General features: G+C 36.1%; 1 protein-coding gene across 1 annotated transcript in view; it reads right to left on the bottom strand.

The window, feature by feature from the left end:
• Window positions 1–224: 224 nt before the first annotated feature.
• dysf (neuronal PAS domain protein dysfusion) overlaps window positions 225–24,010 on the bottom strand; it is a 103,137-nt gene continuing 79,351 nt past the window's right edge. The window contains exons 5-9 of the mRNA XM_090179339.1: window positions 17,383–17,568; window positions 11,107–11,291; window positions 9,287–9,393; window positions 3,909–4,062; window positions 225–1,677 (exon numbers count right to left, since the gene is read on the bottom strand). Coding sequence (XP_090035465.1) covers window positions 225–1,677; window positions 3,909–4,062; window positions 9,287–9,393; window positions 11,107–11,291; window positions 17,383–17,568 — 2,085 coding nt within the window. The remainder of the gene's footprint in view (window positions 1,678–3,908; window positions 4,063–9,286; window positions 9,394–11,106; window positions 11,292–17,382; window positions 17,569–24,010) is intronic.

The raw sequence follows: 24,010 nt of genomic DNA, 5'->3' as shown, positions 1-24,010 counted from the left end.
GGCGCTGCCATTTTGCAAAAAAAAACAAAAAAAAACACTGGTTTCATACTATGTTAATACGCAGTACATTGTCATTTCACCGAGTTAGAGTAAGAAAATACAATAAACTAGGTGCAATAACGAACCAGAAAGTAAATTTTTGGAAAATGAAGGTTTTCTTGATCGTAATAAAGAAATTTAGAACTAGTTAATATTGATACCTATAGGCCGAAGTGAATTTGATTTTAGTAATTCGTATACTCCTCTTTGAGTTTATGAAGCCTAACCGGGCCACCAGACTCAGCGGGCGTTTTACGGTCCCCGGGTCCGCTGCTTTTATCGTGGCGTCTTTTGGGCGCCACCGCCGTCCCGTTGGAGGCGTCACGGGCCACACCGCAGTTGTTTTGAACAGGCGCGTCTCTGTAACTACTATCCAGGCTGGTCGAGGACCAGGGCGATCCCGGCTTGCTGGAGCTGTTGGTCCGACTGTCTCTGGAATGGGACAAGGAGCGGGACGGCGGTCGGGAGGAGTGACCGGAATCAACGGCTCTCCCGATTTCTTCGTACACGGGGAAGGGGGATCCTTCGTGGATGGACGGCGTGTCTTTGTCGGAATAGGAACGGTAATCTTTATTGCCCATCGTGGCCGGGGCCTCGGACGGGTGTTGCGGGAAGTAACGGGGACTGCCGTTCAGAGTCCATTGATGCGACGATGACTTCTTGTCGTGGTTGTGACATTGAACTATGGGTTGAAATCCCCTCTCCTTCGTCGCCTCCAGATTTGTCAGATTCGCGGATTCTAACGGGTAAAGTTTTCCGGTGAAATCGGGCGTTCGGTCGTAGTAGGCGTCGTCTCTCCGGTAGATGGCCTCGAAGGCGTCGCTCATCCGCCGGTTTCCGTTGGGGTCGGCGGCGTGCGGGAACCCGGAACCGAGCGAACCGGACGAGTGCGGCGCCGGATGGTACACCGTTCCGTCGCGATAATTCGGGGACGATATCATGTTCGAGACGTCTTCGGTGTTGGTCGGAGTCAAGGACTGTTCGACGTCGGTCACCTCGTCTTCGGACACGGACGATTTCTGACTTCTAAATCGGCTGATGGTCGGATAGGGCACCGAAGACAGTAACTGGGGTCCGCCGAAGTAGCCCGTTCCGGGAACGACGGAACCGAGCGAAGGAACTGAAAGGCCGCCGCCGCTCAACGGGGTTGTAGAATACACCCCGTACGATGGGCGCGACGGGGGCGGAGGGTGCGGCTGGAACGAACTCTTGCATAATTCCAAGTTCGGCGGGTCCGGGGAAGCCGGTCTTTTCAGGCTGGGCCACCGCGGCGAAGGCACTTCCGGCGGGACCCCGATACCGCCGTGGCCGTAGGGCGTCGCCAAGGGACTCTGGTGGGACGTGGCGGCGCCTCCGTAATGCTGGAAGACACTCTGGTGCGACGATCCGTTCAGCGGTTGAGGAGCGGCTGGCGGTGGCGGCAGGTGGTAGGTCGGATGATGGTGATGGTGCGGATGGTGGGCGTTCGTCTCCGTCGAAGTGGGCGCGTGGTGGAAGGGCAGCATGGCCGAGTAGTAGGCCGGCGTCGGCAGGCGGGTGGCGTGGGCGTCGTAGGCTAGCCCATAATGCATCTTCGAGTGTAGAGAGTAGAACTGGTACAGCCAACTATTGGCCCGCATGACGGACGCCTCTCGCTCGCTGCAATTCGAACAAACGCGGATTTTCAATTAACACTTTGTATAATGGGACATTTTCGGGAGGGTTAATATTGGATTTGCATTCGATGAAGTTAAGAAGCAGAGATAAAAACTGGATGTTTTAGCAAAGTACGATGGAATAGAAAATCTGGACAGAAATGCCAAACGGGTTAGTAAAGCACGATGGGACGGAAATGCAAAACGGGTTAGTAAAGCACGATGGGACGGAAATGCAAAACGGGTTAGTAAAGCACGATGGGACGGAAATGCAAAACGGGTTAGTAAAGCACGATGGGGCGGAAATGCAAAACGGATTAGTAAAGCAATATGGGACGGAAATGCAAAACGGGTTAGTAGAGCACGATGGGACGGAAATGCAAAACGGGTTAGTAGAGCACGATGGGACGGAAATGCAAAACGGGTTAGTAAAGCACGATGGGACGGAAATGCAAAACGGGTTAGTAAAGCACGATGGGACGGAAATGCAAAACGGGTTAGTAAAGCTCGATGGGACGGAAATGCAAAACGGGTTAGTAAAGCACGATGGGACGGAAATGCAAAACGGGTTAGTAAAGCACGATGGGACGGAAATGCAAAACGGGTTAGTAAAGCACGATGGGACGGAAATGCAAAACGGGTTAGTAAAGCACGATGGGACGGAAATGCAAAACGGGTTAGTAAAGCCAGATGGGACGAAAATGCAAAACGGGTTAGTAAAGCTCGATGGGGCGGAAATGCAAAACGGGTTAGTAAAGCTCGATGGGGCGGAAATGCAAAACGGATTAGTAAAGCAATATGGGACGGAAATGAAAAACGGGTTAGTAGAGCAAGATGGGACAGAAACAAGTTAAACAACAAGAACCAAATGTATCCATCAGATTTGTGAAAAAGCACCAAGTTACCACAAAAGCGATACTCCTACTGCACCGAGAATAATTACGATAAAAGATAAATGCATGCTTAAGGAAAAGCGCGAAATCAAGAAATTTGATATTCTTAAACCATCTAGCAAGATATCCAATCAAAAGATGTAAGCTTATCGCGGTAATTACAATGGCATATAATGTAGGTCACCCTCCGCGTAAAATTTAAATTTAATTATATTTAAGAGCGTCTTCGTTACGCCACCAAAGTAAATTCATAAGTATTCAAACGCCATTGGAACAAGGGGTGGGGTCTGATTTGGGGGCTACCGAGATCACCCCGTCCCGCGATAAAACAATAGAGAACGCCAGAAGAAGCACGTAACTAGGCTAATTACTAAAAAATATATATATTGCTACAAAGTCTCCCCGGACTTCGAGAGGGACACCTGGCACTTCAGTCAACGGCAAGTTTGTAAGACTCTTCGCCTTCGATCGAAGAATGCGGTGACTGATCGACTCTCCAAATTAAAATGTAGTTCATCTGGCGCGGTAAATTCCGTGACCCTGGGTTCACGAAGGAAGGCTTGAAGCGACTAATAATCAATCATTATGGTATCCTAAGGGCTTATCTGTTATATAGGAATCGCCCCATTTTCAACCATATTTTGGGATATCGTATAATGTAGCACCATTTTTAATACGTAATGACATAAGTTTAAAATTGTTTTTCACATAAGTGTTTCGGTTCCCAATTTTTAAAATAATAATTTTTTCTTAGAGCCATTTCTCGAATAATGCCTCGATATTAGGTCTTTACGCGCTCTTTACATCGTCGTCATAAGGAGGACAAGCGTTTGATAATTTGTTTTAAGGGGGAAGAATACAGCAAAAGCCTCTTTTTCGTTTAAGCTGAACGTTTCTTTTTTAACTATTACATAATTGAATTATATTTTCTTGTTAGGCTGAACCTTCCTCTAGTGCTTAAAATAATTTTGATAATTATAATTTTAATAGTTAACGAGATATAAGGTCCTAACTAAAGGGTTGTTTGGGCGCTTGCCCAACTTGTTTAGCTCCGGGGGTCCGAATTAAAACGTAATAACTTAATTACTTTTAAATTTAAAATTATCAAAATTATTTTAGTCACTTAACCAGAGGCTGTTTTACACTAAAATATTAATTTTTTAAGTAAAAATACTAAATTAAAAGAGTTCAGCTTGAAATAGCGCGAAAATAGACAATGGCCACTGTAGTCTTCCCCCTTAAAGACTTATCGTTTTTGGGTATTGACGTCAATTCTACGTAGAGATCCACACGTAACTATCAGTAATTATAGGCGACTGATCAAAATTGACTAATCATCTACCTCAAGACTTGGTTGGTGCAGACGATGACTGGTTGTTGAGAACTATCCGATCCATCCTTGACCTGGAGAACCACGTGCGTCCATATCCATTTTCCAGGACCCGTCTGCAACCTCAACAGCAGGATGCACGATCGTTCTTGTTCCGACTGAGTTACTGCGGAAAGAAGATTCACATTTTAAATAAAAACCTACACATCTCTTTACGCATTGGGTTTATGGAAGATCTAATGTATACTATTTTAGAACGCAGTCGCGTTTAAGGGGAATTTGGTAAAGAAGGATACACGACGAAATAAAAAGCGTGGTTAGACAATACTATAGGCGCTAATTCCCGATAAGTTTATAGTTATGGTAAATTTGGTTTTCGGGTTAGGTTGAGGTGGGCTGAGGGTTAGGATAAGTTAGGATGTGTTGAGTTTAGGGTCACGTTTGGGTACGTTAGGTCCAATTTGTTTAGGGTTAGTTTAGGTCCAATTTGGTTTTGGGTTAGGTTACGTCCAATTTGGTTTAGGGTTGGGTTACGTCAAATTTGGTTTAAGGTTAAGTTACATCCAATTTGGTTTAGGGTTAGGTTACGTCCAATTTGGTTTAGGGTTGGGTTACGTCCAATTTGGTTTAGGGTTAAGTTAGGTTAGGTGACGAAGGTCATCGTATACCATACTTTCTAGTGATAACTAACCAGACAGCCTATTCCAATTTTCACATTTTCCTTCCAATAACAAAATTAGTCCGAACGGTACCATTTGGAACGTATGTCAGCGAAATCAAAAACCGAAATTTAAAAGACCCTATAGCAAAAATATCACTCTAAAAACTAGATTAAAAAGGAATTAAACTCTTCGAACGAATGGTCTGGAAATTTAATTTCTGAGAGCGTTGAATGGTTTGGAATGAAGGAAGTTCACCCTCATCAACGTCTCTTAAAGGAAGGGTCAAACTAGGTTTTGCTTATTAAATTTGAAACACGAACGCGACCTTTTTATCCGCGCGCGTTTACCAAAACTTCACCAACGAGAAGATGCGCCCTACAGAGCACCAAGTATGTATTCGGAATAACAGATAATGTGGACAGGGTGCTGTGCGCGTATTATCTGTTCACTCGAATACATCTCCATGATGACCGCGGATAAATAAATGCATTCCTAATATTATTATTATCATTATTCGAAAGGAATAGGCGCCAGTCAAAATTTGGAATCTTTATTATGATGATTGAGTAGTGGCGGATAAATATTTGGCGAAATATCATTTCGGTTAAATGTAGAACTGCTTAGTTTCGCGAATAGGAAATGATAAAAAAATGGCCGTTAAAAGGTATTGGAGCGGCTGTCAAACCGGTTGGCGCGATCCCTAATAAGCCTTGTCTTTCTTATTTATCGACGCTCGCCCACGCTTTTGAAACCGTGTCTACCTAAAGCGCACAATCCGAAACCCGAATGAATTCTTAAAAGGTTTAATCGACATTGGAGATCAGCCAAGGGGGCCAAATTTAAGAAATAACCTTTTTTCCCTTTTCCTTGTGATGGTGTTATTCGGTGAAATACATTAATACTAATAATAGATAAATATTTTTAAAGTAACGCTTCATTAACTGTTTAGAAAGTTAGACAAATTGATTGAGTGATTTCATCCAAAATTTTATATAAATTAAATATTAAAATAAACTAAAATTGGATTTAGTTGAATGTACGCGTGGTCGTCGAGAAAGGACCTCGGTAAAATTAATTCGGGTCGCATAAATGCCATTATTATTATAGATTACTGTACGTTTTTGGGGGGAAATGTACCTTGTTTGAGGAAACCGGGGCCGCAGACTGAACGGGCCCTGGAAATTTGTACAAGCCTCCCCCACTCTCGTCGGGCCCGAATACAACAATTGGGATCAAACCCGTATTTATCGTATATACGAAAACTAAATATTATTTAACACGATAAATATTCAAATTAAATATATAAATTCGTCGTGTCATACTTTTGTCAATTACGATACTTATGATACCACCCAGCACTACTAAATCCATAAACGTATAGAAAAAATCCATAAATATCTATCCAATCAATAACTTTAATCGATATAGCTAACAATATTATAAAAAGAATTAGATGACTGAAGCATTAACCATTTTGGTGTCCTATACCTGTGGTTAATATGTTACTTATGATACCACCCAGTATTTTTAAATTCATAAAATTATACGAAAGAAATTCCAAAAATATCGATCTAGGCAATAAATTTAATTGATATGGCGGACGATATTATTAAAAAACATGAATCAATTTAATTATCTTAAGGGTGGTTTAAGTAAATTTATTTTCTACACCGAATACAATAGAATCCATATTAAAAACATTTACACACTTATAAAATATACGACGAGTTGATGGAGTAGGTATTATTAGAAGGCGGATTTAATTTCAAACGAAACACCCTCCAGACGGCGTTTAATAACGGACCATAATTAAAACCCCATTACTTTCCCTCTGGTAACAAAAAAAAACGGACAAGTTTTAATACTAACAAAAGAACCTCGGGTCTACGTAACCTGCCACGGCTTTTTCTTCCAATCTTTAAATATATTTTTCAATTAGAAAACATACCGTTATAACGTTACGCAAAAAAAGGCATCACGATATTGCGCCTTTTAAATAATGGGAAAAGGGTGGCAGGCATTGATAAGAAGGGGTTATCGGCTTTACAGTTTAAACAAAAGGAATTCAACCCACAATGTACTCCCAATTTTTGTGACGAGGAAGATGAAGATTGTATACGCAAAGCCACAAGTAACATAATAACGGTAAGTATGACACTTTCTATTCTCCAGACGATAATTGTATGACCATATAAATTATTACGTGGATAACGACTGAGAAATTTCCGAGAGCCGAGGGGCTGATCACTCCGCGTAATCGGTGTACAGAGCCGTACCTTTGACTGTACTAATGTGATTACGCGTTATCTTTGAAGTCCCTGCCTTTGGCAGTGCTAATCTAAGCGTAATCCGGTGTACAGACTTTCTAAGAGTGGTTAGCCCCTCGCCGAGAGCTAGTCTTTGTGTGGGTCAAGTAACGGTGCCCGAGAAATAAGAGCCGATAGACTATTTAAAAGAAGTTTTATATATAATATAATAACTTGAACAAAATATAATATAATAAAATAAAATATAATATAATATAATATAATATAATATAATATAATATAATAAAATAACTTTAATATAATATAAAATAATATAATATAATATATAATATAATATATTATAAATCGACTATATAATAATACAATAAATTGACTATAATGTTATATAATATAACATAATAAATTGACTATAATATAATATAATATAATATAACATAACATAATATAATATAATATAACATAACATAATATAATATAACATAATATAATATAATGTATAATAAATTTACTATAATATAATATAACATAACATAATATAATATAATGTATAATAAATTTACTATAATATAATATAATATAATATAATATGTAATATAAAATTGACTATATTATTAACATCTGAATGTAGTTATCGTATTTATCGCCATCACACTAGCTAGACAATAGAGCGTGTTGTCAAACTAGCGTCAACCGAATTCGTTCAGTGTCATACTTAATGATAATATGTTACTTATGACACAGCCCGTGCCAATCCCCTGGGGTTGATTAATCGCTGGAAAATCGAACGTAGAAAAAAAGAAAATTGTAATAATAACGAAACAGATAAAGCGGATGAACTTTAACCTTTAGCGCGCGCGTTGGGAGAGCCAGTTTTTCTTTCTTCCTGGATTAAAAACAGCGCCTAAATTGAATGTTTGACGTGAGGTTTTACATTATCACGACTACACCCTCGTTACGATACTAGAGAAAATCGTTGAAAAACCTCGATACTTTTCCCTTGTTTTATTATATTAAGAACATTACATATCCAATTTAACACGCTCTTAGAAAGTTTGATTTTAAAATCACGAATGATTATAATTATTACATCGAAATAATTTGGTCGGTTATTTTTTGACGAGGTTATAGGGTTAAAATATGTTTTTCCAGTTTTTTTTCGCGAAAGTAGATACCCTATTTAATATATTTCCTAAGGGTGCCACCCACAATTTCGATTTGGAAATTCTATAGGGCATTTTAGTAAATTTCGTTATTATCTAATTAGCATATTATGGGCCTTCGGGTTACTGGGTTTTAAGTTTCCCGGTTATAAAAATAATATTTAATTTTAAAAAATATATGAACTACAGTTTGTTAGGTTTGGACCATACAAATATCCCAAGGAGTAAATTTATCTGTAAAACCCTAAAGGTCTAAAGGTATATAAGTCACTAATTCCAGGCAATAAGCCAATCCCTGTAATGGCGAATGGCCCGTTACAACCTAAAACGTGGCGCCATTCTTAGGTTCATTTCTGAACTATTAATTAGTAAGGTTTCTGGAGTATAAAAATCGGTCATCTGCTAGATTTGACAACGACTCTAGAAAGATGACTATAGTCCAAGTCAACAAACAAATAAATATAATTATGGCATCGACAGTCATTTGCTGGAAATAAGCTAATTATCGCCACTAAGAAGCAAATTACGTTCATTAATGACGTACTAAAAGTTTAATTAAATGAAATTAAGGTATAATTTAATATTTCATTTAAATTTAGATTATATGACCGACAGAAGTAAAGTATCCATCGATTAGATTGGAAAAAAATCATTCATCGCTAAAAAATCAATAAATATTATAAAATTAAAAATTAAATAATTTTAAATTTAAAAATAAATTAATTTAATTTTAATAAAAAAAATGAAAAGGTTCCAACTGTGGGTTAACCTTTATTAAAGGTCACGGACGAGATATTTTGCGGGGTACCTACTCTCTTTCCTCCCCATAAAAAGTAAAAATTATTTCGGACCATACAGATCCGGTAAGTCATGCCCTTACCAGCTGCAACCATACCGTTTTTAAAAAAAACCATATAATAAAATTATAAAACGAAAAGATTATGGATGGGGGCCTCTTCGGGTAATGCAGACCAATACAGTTACGGTCATTCTTATAATTACTCGCTTATTCAAACAAGTTTCGTCAAGGGGTCAGCCGAGAAAAGCACTAGAGGACGGGGGTAGAATATACAGATGATAAAAAAAGAGATATAGTTTTTCCTCAATTTAACAATTTTCAAGGGTTTATTTCATTTACGGTGTTTTTTTCCGTTCAAGCGAAAAGGGTCATTTTTGGTTCCCGTTTAGGTCAAAACTTAAAAGACGTTACGTGTAACTCGGACGAAAATATAATGATTTCAGCCCCTAAATCGCAACAAAATAGCTAGAGCAGAGGAAGGAAATTTAGCGAAAGAGCTCACTGAGTCTGTGTTTCGATTGCGCTTCCCTCAAATGTTCCCAGTGAACCAGCTCGTACCACGAGAGACCTTGCAAGCTCGACTTCGTGCAACCCAAATGAAATTCGCCACTGAAATTAAAAAACAGGTAGAAACATTTAGTAAAAAAAAATAAATTCAAACGTTCATTTATTAATATTTGGAAAGGTAGAAAAGTTATTACATTTTTTCGATAATTCTACAAGTAGATTTGTTCATAAAGTTGTGTATTATTAGAAATTGGGAGTATTTATTATATTATTAGAAATTGACAGTGTTTAATATATTATTAAAAATTGACAGTTTTTATTATGTTATTAGAGATTGACAGTTTTTATTATAATATTAGAGATTGGCAGTATATACTATTAGAGATTGACAGTGTTTATAATATTATTAGAGATTGAAGGTGTTTATTATATTATTAGAGATTGAAGGTGTTTATTATAATAGAGATTGACAGTGTTTATTATTAAAGAGATTGAGAGTGTTTATTATATTATTAGAGATTGACAGTGCTTATTATATCGTCGATAAACTCATTTTAACAAAATTCAAATTATCTGAAATCGTAATAAATTAAGTATATAAATGTCAATTGCAACAATAATTTATATTAAAAACTTCATAAATTTACTTGAAAATTAACTTTGATGTCTCGGATTAACCGTATATCTATTCATGGGTTATAAATAGTCTTTGAATAATTGAGTTATTTAAATATAATTTCCTTTGCATAAACTTAAAATACTTTCAATGAGTAATTTAATTGAAACATTTTACTAACATATAAAATTAGCTAAATATACCACCCAGAAATGCCAAAGGAAAATTTATCGGTTATTATTTAAATCTAAGAAGATATATACTTTAAATTGCTTATCAATTTTTCATACATATTTCTTTCAATTCTTCCCATAAATAAACTTTAACAGAATGCTGACAGTTAATTTCCCAAACGAAGTATAGTATTTAATTTTTACAACGTAATTTGATAATTAATTTTGGTCATATATAGGTTGGCCTATTTAGAAAAGAAATAATATGAAGTAGGAAAAGAATTGACGTGCAAAAAAGTAAACACGCACCTACGGCTATTCCACTTTATTTGAATAGCGTGAAAATGGAAATTTACGATAGAATGTATTAGAAAGAGATATGTTCGTTTTGTTATACCAAGATTGTGTTTATATACTTAGCAAAACCACAAAGTAAATAAGTATAAATAAACACAGTTCTTGGTTGTACTCATACATTGAAGTATGTACAGTCAAGAGTGAATACCTGGTTCATTCTTAATGTCAACATTTAATGAAAGGGATGTACACGTAGTTTTGTTAAAAAGGTCTATTTGTATATAACTCACTTATTAACTTGGCGTTCCCCAGGCAGGGTCGCCACAATATTTTCAGTCTCAAATTGCCTGACGCTATCCCTGACCATTAGAGATTTTCCTTGACAAAAGTTTTTGATGTTTTCCCTGACCTTATTAACCACAAAATTAGACTATTTTTAACTTTATTTTTCATTTTTATTTAATGCAGCTTATATTTTCTGATTACCGTTACGTTCCAACTAAAACGTTTTTAAAGCAAAATTTAAAAAGTTTGTGTTTTAGATCACCTTTACAAAATTTTCAAAATAAATTTAATTTCCCCGAATTTTTAGGTCCTTTTTAAATTCCCTGACTTTCCCCTGACCAGTGGCAGCCCTGCTAGGGTTAAATAATGTCGTAATGACCCGGATATTCGAAACCTCTCGACTGTACCACTGAAACAAAGCCATCGCTTTAGTAAGCCACTCACTTGCGGTCAACGTGAAGAAACTTCATGTCCATAGAGTGGATGGAAGTGAAGACGTTGGTGCTGCCTTGGACGACGCATTCCCTCGTCTCGGGCATGGCGACGGGGGTGCAGGTGGCCAAGAACACGGGCTCGTTGCGGCTGCACAGGGGCAGGAAACTGACGAAATGGCCCTGCACCAACACCACCTGTCCACGCCAAAGAGAAACAAAAAGCAATTCAGACCCAATTAGGCTTATGGCAGATATTAACAGACCGGTAAATACGACACACGGGCGAGCTTCGGAGGGGCAAAAACGCGTTCAATTTGTATGTAGGGCAAACTCAATATTAACCAATTTCTCACAGCCAGAGAGAGGGATGAGCAGATGTTGAGACGAGAGAGGAGGCTCTGCCAGAAAAGGTTACCATCATAAATCAAATTATAAATCTATATAGGCAGAGGGGAGATGACTCCGGCATAATTTCTCCTCTTCGACAGACGAAAAAAAAATCCCCAATTTATTTTATGTTATATATTGAAGACAAATGTGGACCATGAACGGAAATGAACAATTTCACTCGTGATTTAACGCTTTACGGATTTTCTAAACGAGTTGTACACCAGCCTAGAATTCGTATAACAATGTCCGATTGTCCCAAAGATTTACGTGACAGTCGAAAAGAAGGTTCAAAACGCGTTTATCGAAATGTTAGGTAACGTCGGAACGCGAAACGTAGAAAAAAAAAACAATGAATTATTTTTGATAACGAACGTACGATCGTGTCACCACTTTACGACGATTAATTTCGACTTAAAAGCGTACCGTAGTCTTTATAATATCGTGAAATTAAACAGTTTGAAAAATAATAGCTACCAATTTGAGCTCGTTATCGTTCGTCTTTTCGTGTCCTTTTTTACGATGTGGTCTTTCAACAGTTGGGTATCGCGTATCTGGATAATTACTCGCCAAGTACACGGTGGTGTGTTTTTTAGTTACATCCGACGATAATTATTTTTATTTCGTAACCGAGACTAGTCTGAAGAGAGTTAATTAATTTACGATTGTTAAATTAAGCGTGTTGAAACGATGAGATTATTAATTTTGAGGGAATTTTTAACAATTTAAGTGACGATATATCCGGGAATTAATCATGGAAAACTAGGGACGTCAACCGAGAGATTATCAAAGAATAGCTTCATTTCGAAATCGAAAACGTTATTTTAGTCGTAGAGAAATTGGGAAAAGTATGGGGTTGTGATTTTTCGTACATAGAAATCACGAAAAATATGTGGTGCCATTTTGTATAGAGATGGCATATTGTCTAGTATGATTTCGTATAGACAAAGTGAGAAATTATGGGATTTGATTTTAGTGATTTCGTATAAAAAAGTGAGAAATCGTGTGACTTTTTATGATTTCGTTATACTATATAAAATGAAAAAAAAATTGCGATTTTGGATGTGATTTCGTAAAGAAAAAAATTAGAAATCGTGTGATTTTCTATAGAAAAAAGAGAAATCGTGTGATTTCCTATAGAAAAAAAAAGAGAAATCGTGTGATTTCCTATAAAAAAATGAGAAATAGTGATTTCCTATAGAAAAAGTGAGAAATAGTGTGATTTCCTAAAGAAAAAGTGATTTTTTTGTGACTTTTGTATGTGATTTCGATTAGTGAAATTGAGAAATAACGTGATTTTTGTATGTGATTTCGTATAACAAATTTACAACAGTAGGTACATGATTATTTACCGAAATCAGCACCTAAAATCATTTTCTATGTGATAAAGTGCATAAAGTTATTGACAAGAATTCCCCGAGATAATACTAAAGATTGATTAAATAGCGAAAGTTTAGAACGTGTTACGAACCTATAAAGGATCACCCATTCTTTGAAAAAAAATGGACTCAAATTACAGAAATCAAATGAAAACGTTCCAAATCTCGTACACAAACCATCACGCGCACTGAGGCATTTTGAATGAAGTTCTTTATTAATTAGTGAACAGGTATATTAATTCAAAGAAATGGCTCCCATTTATTTGGGTCGAACAATACGCGTTTGATCACTGTCACGATCTACTATTCGTAATCAGAGTTCGAAGAACCCTTTTGTGTTTGGTTTTCTGCTCTCTTATTTCTGTCAAAGTGGACGCGAGGTTCGCGATTTGATTAATTAATTCTTTCGAACGCTTTCTACTTCTGTATGGGTTTAATCGAAGCTGAAAATGGTTTAACAAAAAGCTTTTGTACGGGCTTTTAATAAATTGCAAAAATAAAAACGCGCCTATTATTAAAAGTAACCGATGTCAAAAACGTAATACTTGTATAGTTTTTTTGGAAGTTAGTCAATATTGCGGCTACGACTCAAAAGCAGGATCAAATGTAAGATTGGAAAAATACGTTCTATTATAAATATTACGACGTCAAGTGAAATCTACTACAATTTTGTTTTGAAAACTTAAAAGCTTTTAACAAAAATCGAATTGAAGTTGTATAAAATTCAGGCTTTATTTGGGTAGTTTTGAAAGGTGACATCTACTGTTGCACGGCCATTTCAAAATAGCAGACAAATAGGCAAGATAGGCTACTTATATTTCGATTGTCGGTGACTCATTGCGAAAATATTTAGTAAGTGTACACCCAAAAATTAAATTTAATAATTTAATTTAAATTCATTATAAATTACCGTTTGGGAAAAGATAATGTTGACGATTTTAAACAAAAAACCTTAAGTCCATAATTACAGTTACTTTAAAGTGCGCTAGTTGGTGGAAATAATTACTTAAAGCAGTATGTATAACGTCATACCTGAAATATTACTCGGCATATATGACGATTGAAATTAAACGCGCGCTCAAAAGAATAAACGTGTTTTAAAATCATGTAAAATAGTTCCTGTCAAAATATTAAACCAAACAAGCGTATCAATTTAATCTCGGAAAATTTACTAAGCCTAAGAAATGAGGAAACATTATAGTCCCAAACGACTTATTCTGAAGTCCATCAAAAATGTGTGGTCATTGTAGAATAGGCCATCTAGTCAAAATTGAACACGCAAAAGAGATGGAGCCTAAACACTTATACGAAAGACAATTATAAGCTTATGAAAACACGGCAATCATTTGAGTGAAAGAGATATATACCTCGGCCTTCTAAAATAGTCCATAGAGCCCCTGTCACGTACAAATCAGATCTTTACACGATGAGATTCGTGTATAATTTTTATAAATCTCATTTATTACAAACTAACCGGATATCGGAGTGAGCAATTCGAAACGTTCAAAGCTATAATGACAGGGGATTCAGAGTGTGTGATGAGATCGAACGCTGCAGCCTGGGAAAAGTGAATTAGGAAACGAACGATGAAAAATTGAAAAGGGCCTTTTATTAAGAGCGCCACCTTTTGTTTCGCCTTTTATAACTTCATCGAATCTCAACGTCAGTTAAAACAGACTTCGTCTTTGTTCGAAATCTCTGATAGCTTCATTCAAAATTGACTCGTTGAAACATACAAAGAACCGCGAAGCCATCCATGCTAAATCCCATTATACCCTTAATCGAAAAATGATCAAAACAGTCGGAAATTCTCGGTAGCGGATAAAAAAGGTTTTTGCTTTCACAGAGAACTCCAGCGCTATTTTTAAGAACTAGCAAAATATTTTAATATGTCGGTTGCTATACATGATTTTAAAAATTGACTAATTTCTAAAACAGTGGGGTGGCGGAGTGGTTAGCGCTTACGCCTCGCAGCAAGAGGAGCCGGGTTCGATCCCAGCTTTTCGCGCTGGAGCAACTCCTTCTGCATTGAGTTTGCAAGTTAGTCTAATATATTGTTTGCAAATTTAAATAAAGCGGCATTTTCGCCTAATTTTTTCAAATCTAAAAGTAAAACTAAACCTCTAGACTAGTTTATACTGATTAACAATGTAACACTAATGTTTTGCAGTATGTTTACTATTATTAGACATTTTATATCGATAAAAAGATAAAAACATTAAAAACCCTTAAAAGTAATTAACTTTTTATTTTTTTATTTTTCCGATTTGCGAAAAATTTTCTGGAAAATTTTCAGCATTTTATTTTTCCGGAAAATTAACAACTCTATCATTACCTTTCAATTATAAAAATGATGACGTCATATGAAAACTACCCTTTAATATTTTTAATTTAAAATTTGCCATTTTAATAAATTTTTCCGAATAGAGACGCGGATCAAATCTACCACCACGCGGTATAATAAATGGCGTAGCATCCAATTGTACTGCTCAAGAAAACACAACGCAATTTCTATAACAACTATTTTTCATAGCATCTCGCTCCAACGAGGAAAATTTCGTTAAATATAATAAAGTAAAACCAATTCATTTTTCATTCGTTCTTTCTCACTTTCTGTTGCGAGGGACGAGTTAAATTAATGATTATATGGGAGACCGCGGCGCAACTACTCCCAAAAAATCTTAATTTAATAATAAAAATACTTTAAAAACCAGAGAGAATAAAAGAAAATAGGCTAGGTGGCCATTACGAATTAAAATCTGCGCTGGGAAAGCTAAATCCAATCCGAAATGTCAGCCTCCGTGCATGAGCCGCGTAAAAAAGGTCTATATACGATTCAAAGGGAGCCGGAATGAGATGAGATGAGATGAGTTGAGAGAGACAAAAGGGAACCGGCCGAAAAGGCGTCGCGAACTTCATTTATCAAGAAGACATGACACTTCGTTGCGGAGAATAAAAACTCTCCTATCTTGATATTTCGAATACGCATCCCAGTTTCTAGACCAAAGGTATTTGGGCCATAGAATTAAGTCTACCAGAAGTATATGAGATATATATCAGTTTGTCGTTTGGAACAAGTTTATTCGCAAGTTCACGCTTTTCAAAATGACTTTCGGGGGAACAAAAATATATAAAAAATGAACTATTTCGTCTTATACAAATATGATTTATAAGACAGTTAAGGTACCTAGACAGTTTTACTTCATGTTTTATAAATAGGTGAAAACTATTCGCTTTTCTAAACCACTTCCACGTTTTGATCATAGCTCAAAATTGACCGTAAAGTACCGCATCACTAGGCTGAGTAGTACCGGCAGTAAATGTTAGGCGTGCACATCCGTTCTAAGGTACGTATTTCATTTTCAAGTTCTAGATGCTTACTTATCTCGTAAGAGGTATATTATATACTTCTGACTGTACGAAACTGCGGAAAGACCTTTTTCTCACCTTGTAAAACGATAGTTGGAAAAAATAATAAAAAAAAACAAACACAATGGGAGGCGATTTAAAAGGAATGGCCCACGGCGGCTTTTCTTTGATGACAAAAACAGACGCGTTACGTTAAAATGGAAGAACATTCGAGAAACTACGGTTATTCGCCACCTGGTGGTTGGCTCGAAGGGGGTCCGACAGGGTGAAGTTTGTAATTTAATAAATAGTAACTTAATAGTCAGATGGGCTACGCTATTTTGGCGCGCAGCGTGAGAGCGACCATTCAGCGAAAACTCGAGACATTTCCATCAAGGCGAATTGTATTCAGATTAATAGTAACGAACGAATATCCATGGCCACTTTCATATTCCGAGATGAAGCTAACCTCGCTCACTATGTACCCAACGATAAAGGGAAAATTTAAATTAAAACCAGTGTATAACTAGCTGAACTGCGTGTTTAAAAATGAAGGTATACTACTATAGTATGAAGGAAATGAAATTACTGGAATTCATATCGATTTGATTATCCACAGAAAAAGTGACATATTGTGAGAAATAACAGATAAATTGTGAAAAATCACAGATAAATTTGAGAAATCACAGATAAATTTGAGAAATCACCGATAAATTTTTAAGAAATCACAGATAAAAATTCAGAAATCACAGATAAATTGTGAGAAATCACAGATAAATTAATCTATGCATGGGTTACCACTAGGGTAGAAAGATATTGTTATACATAGTTAGCGACTTGCGCAAAATTAATCTAAAGAAGAGAATTTTGACTACGATTTTGTCTTGTGCGCAAAATTTTATTTAAAATTTAATTACAATACCCGATTAATATCGGTCACGAATAGCCGACATATCGGCGCATCCCTATGTAAAATCACGGAACATTTGTAAAAACTGATAAAGGGGTTCTAAAATTAGTAATCCGGTGTACAAAGCTCTACTGGAGACAACACTAAAGCTAAATACCGCGAAAATAGAAGTGGTACAATTGTAGCTTTAAAGCTTCATAGAGCGGGAAAATGTTAGCAACGCGAAGACAAAACATTTCTCTATTCAAGAATGGAACATTACCTTTTGATCTCCGAATCGCATCTGTCTGCGGGCATTCCTGGAGACGTTCATCCGACAAAGAAAGATGCGACTGTCTGGCACCAGCGACAGAGGGCTCGGCGTCCGCAACAGTTCCGTCTGAATGACTTGATGGTCTTGCTTCTCGATGATGTCGTACACGCTGTCGCCGTGAATCAACAGATCTTCCTGCAAAAACCAGAAAATAAAACATTAGCGACATTATACGCAACTGGCAAAAATTATCAATTAGTATTCGGTCTACCGGTCTACCGTTGGAATTTCTGGCTATTTAATTTTATTTAATTTAATTTAATTTAGTGTTTCACTCGAAGATCTATTTGGTCCGAGTTTCGCGTCTTTATGTTTGGTCGAAGACCTATCGGTACGAGCTATTTGTAAGATTTTAAATTTCTTCAATTTGTTTACGGTTTAGCTTATTTATCCCTTTTCCTAATGGACTAATCTACTTATTCGGTAATTTCATCATCCTTAGTATTCAGTATATTAGTTGCAGCAAAGTTTCCATAGCTTCAACTACCGACTCAAACGTTGAAATGTTTGTCATCGTCGTAGCCATAGTAAAAGTGAACTAATTAGAAATAAAAATTCTGACGTAAATAGATCTACCTAAGAACTGTGTTTGAATTTGGACCGCATGAAACGAAGTGGATAATATGAACTTTCATATTTATGGAGGACCAACGAATTTAACAATTTCATTTTATTGACTTTAAAAATCGCTCGATGACTTAGGAAGGGCCTTGCGTATTAGCCTAGCTTATTATTATTATTATTTTTATTATCAATCTAGGAATTCAATGCGCTAGTTACGTTAAAAACAGATGGTAACGCGTGTTAGGAGATGATTTAAGGTTTTTAGTTCGTACATAAATTTAGAGAAATTTCCACGCGCGTTGATTGACTTTGTGAATTTTTATTATGATGCCACTAACTGGTATTCGATCCCTTCACTGTAGAGTAGTAATAGAGACACTTTAGTGATAGTGAACTCCTTGAATGCGGTTATACAGTATATTGTCATAGCAGAAACAAAATCTCGTAACTTTACAACTGCCATCTCGCGAAACGTCTTAGGTGGTATTATAGAGTTTCAAGAGTTTTTAAAATGAATATTTTACTCATCCGAGTGACGTTACACAGCAAATAAATATGCAGACTTAGCGAGAAAAAAATACCCAACTTAACACGAAATTATCACGTGCCGGGCCTACGCCATAAATTGTAACAAAGATGTGTTGTAATTCTAGATATTAACACGCGGAAGATAGGGAACTGAGCCACTCATCTGAAACCAAATTAAAAACTGGTGTCAGTACCTATAGTAAAATTTGCTCCAAAGTGATGCCATTTTCGGGTTGTTGACTTTTACGTAAGACAAGGGGATGTGAATAGGCGCTGAAGTAAATTTTTGAGAAAAAGAAGAAAAACTACTCTCACACCTGCTGGGGGCGGTCCATCCGGACATTTCACGAAATACCACACACAATGCCGGCACGCTAGAGACAAAACTTGAGAAATTGCGGCAAGACGACTGTCAAGGTAGAAAGACATTAACTACATTCTGTTACAACTACCACGGAAAAGTTATAAATATCATATCATATGGTCAGTTAATTAATTATCAATTAAATTTGATTAGTTCGATGAATGACTGAGCCACGAGTGAGCAATTAATTAACCAGTTTGCATAATATTACATTAGGAATCTTTGAGCTGTATAGATTAGTATGGAGAAGAATATATGCATTTCTAATTAGGAATAATAGTAAACTCCTTCCACCAAAAAAACATCAATTCCGCCCTCTTATGCCGGGAAATTCGACAATGAAGCCGGCGAATCTTTTCAATGTAAAGTAATTATCCCTTAGTATTATTAAATAAATTACTAGCTTTGTAACCGAAATCTGTCACCGTGGGACTAAAACAGGTTGCCAATGCCAAGTTACTCGTTCCCAGTTATTTCGGGTCGACTCGTACCTTCTCAGTAACCTAAAAAAGTTCGTGGCGAAAAATGTCTATTATGTGGACACCGGCCAAAGATGATAAAGCACGAATCCATCGTTAGCGGGACACCATTCCGAAAACGAATGAAGATAATCGAGAAGTACGAAAAACGCAGAAGCTATATCACGTACTTTTTAACGCGTGAAAGGATGAAAGAAGTTACATAAAAGTGAGAGAGTCATGAGAAGGTTGAAAAGTCAAAACGATATTGAATTCGCGGCATTCCAAAGCAGCGGGGTAAAACGTCGCGTTGAGAAGATACCACACGATTTGGTCATTTTCGTAGATCCATATTCATCCCAAAAGCCACGATCGCAACAAACGTCTTCGAAGCCCAGAGCCGCGAACAAAGCTTACGGCCGACGCCTTTCTTAAAACACGATTGCAAGCTAAAATATATATTTTCCAACAAAAAATGTTATAAACACGCTAAATCAAAGGAATGCGGTGAAAACTCGCTATAATCGAAGATAATAATAATTTTCGAGAAGTTTTTAGGGCTATAAATTAACGTGCAGACGGTATTGGTGACGACGAGGTGTTTTCGAGTATACAAAGATCGTTTCTAATTTTCCGAGTAACCTTCAGCGGGAAAATATATTGATTTAAACGTCCTACATAAATAAAAATTGATATATCGCTGTAATAATGCATTACCATACCGAAGAAAAGGCGTTTTTTACAATAATAACTCTAAATTTGCGAAGGGTATTGTTTAAAGACTTTTGGCCGCCAAATTGATAAATAAATATACTTTTGAAAACAGTCGTTTCGGATATTTAGCATAAATCACGAAATTTACGAGTCGAGGGTGTTCACGAGAAATATTTCAGTAATTTTACAACGTTTTCTTACTGCCTTTATAAAGAATGTCTATACAGTTTCTATAATATCATAAATAAATCTATAGAAAGTGGTTACACGGTTTTCTATATTATGTAGAGTACTTTAGCAATTAGCCAAAATTCTAAAGCTTCCATAGAAATTTGAGTAACTTTACATTTTTTCTATACGAATTTGATTCAATTTATATAGAATTTCTATTGATTGTTTTTGTAAAGTTAAGGGTACGCACAAAAAAACGGCTACGGATAACATGTAGGCCTGTGTACAATAAAACTACTATCTACAATCCCATACGTTTTTCCTACATGATTTATTGCGCGGGCTCAACCTCTAATGTTATTCTTTTGGTACAAAGTTGACCAAGATACTAAAAAATGTGACGTTTTCGGTCCAGTATAGAGTAGAATTTCATTTGTAATCTAGTTTCTCAATAATAATAATATAACATAAGACCGAACAGAGGATTTTTCAACGTAAATTAACACGATGATTTGTAGTTCCGAGCTTGAGTTGTTAAGTATGTAAATTGTGATATTTATCTCTTAAACAAAAATATAATAAAACCGATTCAGCAATTCGCTTGGAAGTATTAATGCATAAAGCCTGGGTGTGCAAGCCAGAAATAAAGGCTGGTTTTCACTAGGGCAAAAACGCAGCGACGGCGAGTGTCGACGTAAAGAAATATATCATTCCTTTTTTTTTCTAGTAAAAACCAACCCTTATCAACGCGCGTTTCACTAGAACAATTAGTGTTCGGAATTGTTTATTCATTATCCACAAATTTTCCGATTTATTTAAAAAACGTCGGTAAAAAGAATATCATTTTAACTTATTTAATTATGTTTTTTACGCAACCAAGCATTTATTTGAATAAAAGTGGTATTTATTTAAATAATTGTTTGTTTTATTTAAATAATAGGCTTATTCACTTTCGATTATTTAAACATTTTACAATTTTTATTCAACTATTGGTTATTTAAATAAATATTAATTAAATATCGCCGAGCTTATTTTATTCATGGATAAAAATTAATCGACTGCCGAGCACTAAGAACAATAAAGTTGAATAAACGAGAGGTTGGTTTTTCTAGGGTTAAAACGCGGATGCAGTCTCAAACAGAGATCGTACGAAATTTTCGTATTTCAAAATACTGACTTATCCAGGTTATCCCTGATTAATTTTTGGCAATTATATCCCTGACCTTTTTGGTAATATCCCTGCAAAATTTCATCATTTCATAGGTATTGGTACAAAGATAAACAATATTTATTGAATATCACAAACTGAATTATATTTTATAAGAGCAAGGGAGGTCTCTCTCTCGGGAAAAGGTGCCAGCCACGAGCACGCAAGAGAAGATACTTCATTTTCTCTGCGATGCAAAGTTTGTTGACTAAGAAAATTCCTGACTTATCCCTGACTTTTTTACGATATTATTTAAATCCCCGACTTATCCCTGACTTTTTTACGATATTATTTAAATCCCCGACTTATCCCTGACTTTTTTACGATATTATTTAAATCCCTGACTGATCCCTGACTTTTTTACGATATTATTTAAATCCCCGACTTATCCCTGACTTTTTACGATATTATTTAAATCCCCGACTTATCCCTGACGTTTTTACGATATTATTTAAATCCCTGACTGATCCCTGACTTTTTTACGATATTATTTAAATCCCCGACTTATCCCTGACTTTTTTACGATATTATTTAAATCCCTGACTTATTCCTGACTTTTTTACGATATTATTTAAATCCCCGACTTATCCCTGACTTTTTTACGATATTATTTAAATCCCTGACTTATTCCTGACTTTTTTACGATATTATTTAAATCCCTGACTTATTCCTGACTTTTTTACGATATTATTTAAATCCCCGACTTATCCCTGACTTTTTACGATATTATTTAAATCCCTGACTTATTCCTGACTTTTTTACGATATTATTTAAATCCCCGACTTATCCCTGACTTTTTTACGATATTATTTAAATCCCTGACTGATCCCTGACTTTTTTACGATATTATTTAAATCCCCGACTTATCCCTGACTTTTTTACGATATTATTTAAATCCCTGACTGATCCCTGACTTTTTTACGATATTATTTAAATCCCCGACTTATCCCTGACTTTTTTACGATATTATTTAAATCCCCGACTTATCCCTGACTTTTTTACGATATTATTTAAATCCCTGACTTATTCCTGACTTTTTTACGATATTATTTAAATCCCTGACTTATTCCTGACTTTTTTACGATATTATTTAAATCCCCGACTTATCCCTGACTTTTTACGATATTATTTAAATCCCTGACTTATTCCTGACTTTTTTACGATATTATTTAAATCCCCGACTTATCCCTGACTTTTTTACGATATTATTTAAATCCCTGACTGATCCCTGACTTTTTTACGATATTATTTAAATCCCCGACTTATCCCTGACTTTTTACGATACTATTTAAATCCCTGACTTATTCCTGACTTTTTTACGATATTATTTAAATCCCCGACTTATCCCTGACTTTTTTACGATATTATTTAAATCCCTGACTGATCTCTGACTTTTTTACGATATTATTTAAATCCCCGACTTATCCCTGACTTTTTTACGATATTATTTAAATCCCTGACTTATTCCTGACTTTTTTACGATATTATTTAAATCCCCGACTTATCCCTGACTTTTTTACGATATTATTTAAATCCCTGACTTATTCCTGACTTTTTTACGATATTATTTAAATCCCCGACTTATCCCTGACTTTTTTACGATATTATTTAAATCCCTGACTTATCCCTGACTTTTTTACGATATTATTTAAATCCCCGACTTATCCCTGACTTTTTTACGATATTATTTAAATCCCCGACTTATCCAGGATATCCATGTTCAGTACGAACCCTGTCAAATTCTTAGGTACCGGAATACATTATCTATCTCGATAATATCAATAATGTATTTATTTTAACTTAAGAAGAATTATCTTGAGATAATTTGCGAAGGGAAAGAAAAAATGTCACCGAAACACGCTCCAATCGCGTTGGAAGACGTCACTTTTAGGAAACCAATGAGATACCGCGCTTACTGTTCCAAACCAAATTCACAGAAAAACATAATAGAAAATGTCGACCTTAAAAATACGTCAATAAATTATTCCAATTTTCCGTTTGAAAAATATTTAAAAAAAAAACTTTGAAAAAAAAAAATGAAAGTTAATAATAAGTCTATACCGGGTACGAAAGACATTTTTTTTAATTAGTCTTACTTTTTTTGGCAGGGGGTCAGCAGGAGAGATTCGTCTAATAACGAAAGCATGGGAATAAAGTATAAGAAGAGGGGGGAAGACCGGGGGGGGGGCTAGCAAAGATGGTTGGCTGTGTAGGTCACAAACCCGGAATCGGCAATTACCCTCCCCCAATTGATTCCATGCCCCCCCCCGTTTTGGCAATCTCGGCAGAAAGAACGGGTGTTCCAAAGTTCTCCGGGCTATGCCAGAGAAGAAAGTGTACCGCAGCCGAGAAGAGAGATTATTAAGAAGAAGAAGACTAGACTAGTAATACTCCGCTGACGAGAGCGCGCGGGGATAAAAAAACTAATTGTTTCTGCTGCAAAACCACTAATCAAATCGTCAGAAGATATCGGAGCGAACCTTCAATACACCGAGAGTACAAATCGAGGGCTACTTTCGCCCCTGTTGGAGAACAGCTCTTTTATAAGGAGGCGGCGATTCTCATGACCAT

This window comes from Leiobunum rupestre, chromosome 6 (genome assembly GCF_980474605.1).
Source record: "Leiobunum rupestre chromosome 6, qqLeiRupe1.1.hap1, whole genome shotgun sequence".
Lineage (NCBI taxonomy): Eukaryota > Metazoa > Arthropoda > Arachnida > Opiliones > Sclerosomatidae > Leiobunum > Leiobunum rupestre.
Note: the sequence above shows the minus strand (reverse complement) of the source record. Positions and strands in the feature narration are given on the sequence as shown.